Source organism: Pyrus communis, chromosome 3 (genome assembly GCF_041283825.1).
Source record: "Pyrus communis isolate YQ-2024b chromosome 3, ASM4128382v1, whole genome shotgun sequence".
Taxonomy (NCBI): domain Eukaryota; kingdom Viridiplantae; phylum Streptophyta; class Magnoliopsida; order Rosales; family Rosaceae; genus Pyrus; species Pyrus communis.
The window spans coordinates 16,911,910-16,919,566 of NC_142567.1; the positions used below are offsets into that span (position 1 = coordinate 16,911,910).

The 7,657-nt window shown below is 35.5% G+C and overlaps 1 protein-coding gene across 1 annotated transcript; it reads right to left on the reverse strand.

Moving 5' to 3' along the window:
- Positions 1-922: 922 nt before the first annotated feature.
- On the reverse strand, positions 923-4,635 carry LOC148698041 (uncharacterized). The gene is made up of 4 exons (XM_088691146.1): positions 4,355-4,635; positions 3,690-3,791; positions 2,962-3,122; positions 923-1,230 (listed from the first exon to the last, which is right to left on the reverse strand). The coding sequence occupies exons 1-4, from the start codon at positions 4,440-4,442 to the stop codon at positions 1,123-1,125; spliced, it is 459 nt and encodes a 152-aa protein (XP_088547272.1). The 5' UTR covers positions 4,443-4,635; the 3' UTR covers positions 923-1,122.
- Positions 4,636-7,657: the final 3,022 nt, after the last annotated feature.

Consider the following 7,657-nt stretch of genomic DNA (forward strand, 5'->3'; position numbering starts at 1 on the left):
CACGTTTCTAGATTGTTAAATTAGTAACCATAATGGGTTAGCAAACTAAATTTGTTAGTTTACATTTTGTGAATTGTTGATATGAATAAATTTCATAAACTTTGTCAAATTTTGGTGTCATTTAACTTTTAAATCTTCTTCTATTGTAGTTCATTGTTTTTTATGATTAGTCATGCATGTTCTTCGATGTATGATCCACTTACTATCTTTTACTATAAAAATCCTTTGACTTTTTTTATGTGCTCTAAATATATGGTTGCAAGATTCAAATGATTTAGTATCCGGAATCATAAACCACCATGAACTGAACTTTTATGATTAGAATCGTACAGTTTTAGTAATAAATTTAAACGGAACGGCCCTGAACTGGACCGTTGATATTTTTCAATTTCGATTCCGGTTTGAGAATGGAACCAAGCCGAACCACATCGTGTCCACCCCTTACGATTATGTTTCATTTTATGATGCGAATCATTAAACTATAGGGAGGAGAATTCGACCACAGCACCTCAAATGCAAGGACAAACGCTTTTAACCAACTGAACTACAAGCTACTTGCAATGCGAATCAAACTGTTAAAATGAGCTCAACTGAATTTTGGGTATTATATATAAATTAAAATTTTAATCCAAGTCATGAAGTTTTCTAAAGCATGTAAGTTTTCCAGTGTCCACAAACATGTCAGCGTCCATGTTGCGCAAGTACTGTTAACAAATTTGTTAACTTCAGCGCACCTAAGCATCAAAATTGCGGTAAATAGAACCACTGTTGCGCAAGAGTGAGTGCTCTTAACAACGGACTCGCAACTATCTGCTGTCATTACAGAATTTTTTTTGTATACCATGCTGGTGATGAAAGGAATGAGGCAACACAATCAATTAATTCCATTCTCTATGCCCAAATTTGTTCATCCTCCATCATCTTTCGATCAAGTGCGACGTTCATATTTTTATAAATTCATTCATAATATCGTTTTGTTTAGCAAAAACACATTCAGTACTGATGGAATTCGACCCGATCCTTACAGATGGCAAAACATCAAGACACTTGAAACACACATTTTGGTTTTATAATTACATACCGATCAAGAACAATGGCTAAACCGCAGTAGTTATTGGGTGCTCAACTAGCAGACACCAGCGACCGCAAGACAATTTTGAAGTTGAAACTGATGCAAGACAACTCCTTGTTTTTATCATCCTTGATTGTCATCTTCAGATTGTAAGATCCCTGCAAGCATGAAACACCTCTATCTGTGAAACATCTGAATAAAACGCATCACTAACAATACGTTCAAAGTACAACAGTTAAGAAGCAATGCTAATAAGCAAAGGAATTCGAATTTGCATCTTGTTAGCTACCCATTGAATGGCATCAAAATCATAACAGAAAGAAAACGATTTTCTTTCATCTGTCATGCCTGATGAGCCTTAACCACCAAATTACTGCCACGTCAATGAACGAAAATGGCAAAAACTTTTACAACGTGGGAAGCTGCAGTTTATTGGTTCTTTTGGGTTTTCTTTTTCCTTTTCCCCTTTTTTCTCTCTCGAGTTTTCTAAGGTGGACTTCTGGTTCCCTCTATTCTTACTTATTTTCACATTTTCTTCATAAAATTGTTATATTTCCTTCTTTCTATGGGACTAGATGATCATAATTACCAGAAGAAAATTCAACACTATAGTCAAATTATTATCGTATGTACAATGGTAAGACAAAAACTCAAGGAAATGCTCCACACAGACAACAAACACACACCACATAAGTGTCACGTGTTTCCAAACGAAAGAATGAAACAAAACATGGCATCGAGGACCAACATCTATGAAAGAAAAGCAGACCGAGGTAAACAACCATGTTCAATCAAGGTAAACAAGCTGCTGATAATTTTAAATCTAGAAAGAAAATAAGATGCTAAATAAAACAGCATCGGAGTAACAAAAACAAGAGGAATCTGTAAAATTAAATTAACTAAAAATTAGAGCTTTACAAGGTACATTAATGAATCTCTTAAGTCAATAAAGAAATTTAACATGCACAAGATATAATAGCTATATAAACACAAAAAACAATAAAACATTATTAACAGGCAACGGATAATTATAAAAAGCCCCTGCAACTTGAAAATTGTCTCTAAAAGGAAGAACAAAGCACTTAAAGTAGAAAACAAAGAATCTATGGAATTATAAACTATTGGATTTAAAAAAAAAAAAAGAAAAAAAAAAAAGGGGTATAAGTTCTCAATAAGCTATATGTATCTTTCAAGATATCTTTACACAACTCAACTCAAGTTGTATAAAACAATTGTAAAACGCTCATAAATATAAAATGTGGCCATAAGGAAATGACCATATATTTCTTGCTGTTCTAATGTGATACAGAGCCTCAATGGACTTACTTATCGTCTACTGCAACAGCAACAACACTAAAAAGGGGAAAAAACTAGGAGGTGATGAAATACAAAAAATTAATTTTAGAAAAATAAAAAACCACATGATAGGTCTATTTAGGTCTATGCACATCCAAGGAAGTATGAGAAAATCTATATCGGGGGAAAAAAAGAGTAGAAAAGGAAGTGAAAAGTCGATTTTCTACAGTTTATTGAGGCTTTACGAAAGTTAAGTTACCAATATAAATGATGTCAAAACTTTAAGAACACAATAAAGAGCAAAAGGGAAGTATAAAAAATAAAAAGGCAAAGTCCCAAAAAAAATTATGTAGCGTATAAAATTATATCAGACATTCTCAAACTGTTGGTGTCCTATAATAAACAACGACAATACAAATTTTGGTATCAATCATGAAATGAAACAATTACACATAGGCTCACAAGTGCACATCAGTACTTGAGAGATTCACTACAAGTTGAAGTCAGCAAGTATGCCTCAAAAGTGGCTTAAGAACCTTGGAATGGTAAAGGTAATGAGGATGTGTAAGTATAATCTTTATAATGAAACTTACAGGCGGAGTGATCCCAGGTAAGGTTTGGGTGTGAGAAAGCAGAAAGTTGCCTGCTGAAACCGGGCAGGATAACTTTTCACAAAAATTCTGGGTTTCTGCATGCACACGTATCCCAAAATAGTAAACCTCGATCACCACTTTCCCACTGGAAATTGTTTGACCTGTATGAAGATTAGCAGGCACAATTATCTAAATAAATACGACAGATATGACCCGTGGATATATGCAGAAAAAGAAATTCTTAAAACATGCATTAATACAGTGGTTTATATAATTATAGAGCACCGATACATAAATTTTCCCTCAAATCTGTCCCATTGTTGTAAGCTAATTGGTAATTACAGACAACCAGCTGTCTTAAATGAAGAAATTGGCTGATTAGAAGCCTACACTCGCATCAACATGGAGCGGTTATCTTTAATAAACTAGATAGAGAACAGAATCCACAACAATCACATTTGGCTTCAAAATGGAAAACTGAGTTTGAATGTATCTCATTAGTTCTTAAGATGATTTAATTAATTTGATGAGACAAATGCTGGCCTTTAATATACTTGATCTGACTATTATCAAAATGGAATACAGAAAACCAAAAGTGAAATAATCTGCACCGGTATGCTAGCAAACAAGAACGAATATCCCTTATCCCGCAACAAATTTATACTATATTACAGTGAACAGATTCAGAAAAGGTGAAAAACAAAAAACTTAGAAATCGGTTAATATACCTGTTGTGGCAGAGATGCTAAAGGTAACTGGCTTGCCTCTCACCACTGGGTCAGGCAATATTTTGACTCCCTGGACCTTCACAGGGTACTCATCTTTCTGGCCTGAAATTTGATCGAAATTTGATAAAATCAAAAATCAAAAAAATCAAAAAAAAAAAAAAAAAAAATTGAAAGTAGTGTCAAAAACAATAAAATTAGCATCAATACAAAAAGCAAATATTTACTCAAATTAATGCAGAAACTGAAAATACAAACCCCAGTCCCCCAAATTTCTTATCTGTAAATGAATTATAAAACAAAGCTTATTGGCAAATTCCATAGCAAAAGTCGATAAAATAATCAAATACTGATTATTTAAAATCAAATAGATAACAAACTTGTTCAAGGTATGATAAAATAAAGAATCAAGCATATGCCCACCGATTCCCCTCCCCTAAAAACTTACTATTTAACCCATTGCTACTATCGCTCTACTCAATAAATAATGAACTAATTAATTAATAAAAAATAATCAAAAGCAGAGAAATACACGAAGTAATTCCATTAAGTAGCCTAAACCCTAAATCATGCAACTCTTAATTCCAGCAATCACGGTAAAATTGGGCTCTTATTAGAGAAACGAAAATAATTTAAAATAATAATAATAAAAAAGGAAGGAAACTGACTGCAATATTTGACATCAGTAGACTGAGTGAGTGGTAGGAGGAGGTAGAAGGCGAAGCAAATCACAATCGAGTGGGCAAGCACCGCCATGATCTTTCCCTTTTTTTTGCAGAGAAAGAGAAATGCAATCGGAATTTAGACGTAGGATCGGCGTCGTGGTAGTGGTGGTGGATAAGGTGTCAAAAGGAGGAGGGGAGGAGGGTTATGTGCAATTGCTTATGCCAGCCACCGAAATGCGTTTATATGTTAACAGACAAATCATTGGAATGAATTACAGCGACATGTGTCTGTCTATGGTCCACTCCTCGATTCATAACCGAGTGCTATAAACGGAGTAGGATTCTTTTCATTCTTATTCTCATTTCTTTCTTCTTCTCCTCTCATACTTTTTTTTGTTTTATTATTTTTATATAAAAAAATCAATATAAAATACTAATCTGGCTTAATCGTAACCATTCACATAAGAAGAAAGGGATAGAAAGAGAGATTAGGAGAGTAGAAAATCTTATTCTGCCATAAATTGGAGAAATTATTAGATGTTACAGTACCACGTGGCACTGACAGTTAGTAGTACTTACTAATAAATGCATAACATGTGGCATAATAATTATCAAAGAGATTTTATCACAAATGATTCCTGAAATCAACTCATCACATCAACATGCCCATGAAATTGAAGATCGATCAACGTAGTCCTTGAAAATGGGTGTCACAAATCAATATGGTCCTTTCGTCACAATTGTGTCAAAGATTCTGTTACGTGTTGATGTGGCACATAATTGGATCCCACAAATCTAATTAAATATTGCCATGTGAATTAGAAAATATTTAAATATTCCCCTTCGCAAAAACCCAACCCGACTCCTACAACGACACATCCATCAACCTAGCCCTGTAAAAACACACAATGCAATTGCAATATGCATAACCCCCACACCCACCTAGCATTGACCACCAAACCCACCACTCACCACCAATGTCTTCTTCTTCCTCCTCCTCTGCTCCTAACCTCTTCCTGCCATCCACTAAAACCACCAGCACCTCCACCCTCACCTGTCTAATCACTCTAAGCCCAACCACATGCCCTTTCCAACCTACATCTCTCGTCCCGCGATCGTATCGGCGTCGTCGGCTCCAACTAGTCCAATCGGTCACACCCCCGTTCTCGCGGTCCTCGTGCTCCCCAGCGATGATAATCCAACTGAAACCTCCCTGGTATCGCTTGACCCGGAGGTGCAGTTGAGAGGGTGGTGTGGGGCTGTAGTGGTTGCTCAGTGGGAGAGGAAACAAGATGGTGAACAGTCATTTTTTTGTAAAAATAAAAGGTTTTTTTTTATTATTCAAATATTTTTTAATTCACATGGTAATATTTAATAGATTTGTGAGACTCATTTATGTGTCACATCAGCACTTAACAAAATTTTTAATAGAATTCTAACAGAATGACCACATTGATTTGTGACACCCATCTTCAGGGACTACATTAATCGATTTTCAATTTTAGGGACCATCTTGATGGGAGGGATCAATTTCAGGAACTATTTGTGATAAAAACCCATTATCAAATGAAAATTGATTGCTAAGTTTCAACATTTCTTTAATAGCATTAATAATTTCTCAGGGATACCTCGTATTCCTTCCTCATTTTCCACCAAAACCAAAAAAATACTTTCGCCTCCCTTTCTGCATGAATTTTATCCCTTTTTGCTTGAATCAAATCCACAAATTGCAATCCTCTTTTTCCACCAAAACAACTTCCAGCGCAAGGCAATGAAATTGTTCCATTACATACTCCTTTAGGTAATTTGAAACATTCACATATGCAGTCAACGCAAGAGCAACAATCTAATCCACAAATTGTAATCCTCCCTTTTTGCTTCAATTTTTTGCTTGAATACAAATTTTCTTATATAGTAGCCATTGATACAAATAGTGATAAAGAAAATACTCGGGAAGTAGATTCAATCATTGATATAGAAAGTGATGAAGAAATTAATCGGGAAGAAGATCTAGTCATTTTATTGGATTAAGTGGGGTTTTGGTATTGTGGGAGCCAAAAATTACTCCCCTACTAAACAAGCCACTAGCATGTTTTTTTTTTTTTTTTGAATAAAACGGCATTAGATTTCGTTGAAAGAGCCATAAAAGGCTAGACAGTACAAGAATATGATTCTTCCTCTACAATAAGATCACTAATAATAGAGGGAGGATTATCAATCCAAGTACAGTCACCCCTGGAGTGGAGGGCAAATCGAGCAAGATGATGAGCTACGATGTTTGCTTGGCGGCGAATATGGGAAACAGTAGCTTCAGTGACCATGGTAAGCAAGAACTTCGCATCCTCAATGATAGGTCCTAATGGAGAGACGTTTAGAGAAGCATTTCGAAGTGCTAAAACAGTCTGAAGCGAATCACTTTCAAGCATAACATTGTGTAAACCCCTATCTACCACCAGCTTAAGCCTTTCTCGAATAGCTAAAACCTCAATTTGGAGCGGAGAGAAGATATTTTCAATAATACGAGTAGCAGCAACCAAGCACTGACCCTGTGACATGCCCTGACCCTGATATCCCCAAATACCAGGATAGGCATGTGCTGGTCGACATTCGAGGGTGACGAAGCCATTTTAAATAAAATTTGTAAATATAAAGAAATACGCAAATGCGGAAACGTGTTCGGAGCATACAACTAATCAAGAATACTATGAAATAATTATTAAAAAAAGGTATGAACAAAGGAATAGGTCCTACATCGAGAAGACTTGAAGATACCTATACGGGAATGCTCTGACACCAAGATCGTATGCCTCGATTCTAACTCCTGAAGGGGGCGTAAAACAAAAATGTGAGTGGACCAAAGTTTATAATAATGATACTAAGTAAAACCAATTTTCTTTTAAACATACTAACCCCATGTTTTGAAAACACTATATAACACTACATATTAGGTTTTTCTGAAAACCCTAATTCGCCATGAAAACATTCATAGATAATAAAACCATATTTAAAAGTGGTACCGAAATCGCCCAAAGGCAAATCTGAGAAACCTCGTAAACCCAAAATAATAAAGTACTCAGCTAGGGGTATCATAGTTGCTCGAAGGCATAGCCATCGCCCAAGGGTGAAGTTGTACAACACTGAGTTATGCCAATGAAGAAATATGGTAGGTCTCATCACTCGAAGGTGAAGCTGTACGAATCTGGATTACGCTAAAGAAGAAATATAACATAACACATCGATACTAGCCGTGGCCAATGAAGCTATCTGACACTGGTTTCGCCAGTGAAGCTGGGAGTATGTCATAAA

What these genes read in the sequence shown, in the direction of transcription:
- LOC148698041 (XM_088691146.1), bottom strand. Translation starts at nt 4,442, where the DNA reads ATGGCGGTGCTTGCCCACTCGATTGTGATTTGCTTCGCCTTCTACCTC. An exon ending in TACTGATGTCAAATATTGCA is followed by an intron (nt 3,792 to 4,354) that starts GTCAGTTTCCTT and finishes ATCAAATTTCAG; the next exon opens with GCCAGAAAGATGAGTACCCT. An exon ending in TAGCATCTCTGCCACAACAG is followed by an intron (nt 3,123 to 3,689) that starts GTATATTAACCG and finishes ATCTTCATACAG; the next exon opens with GTCAAACAATTTCCAGTGGG.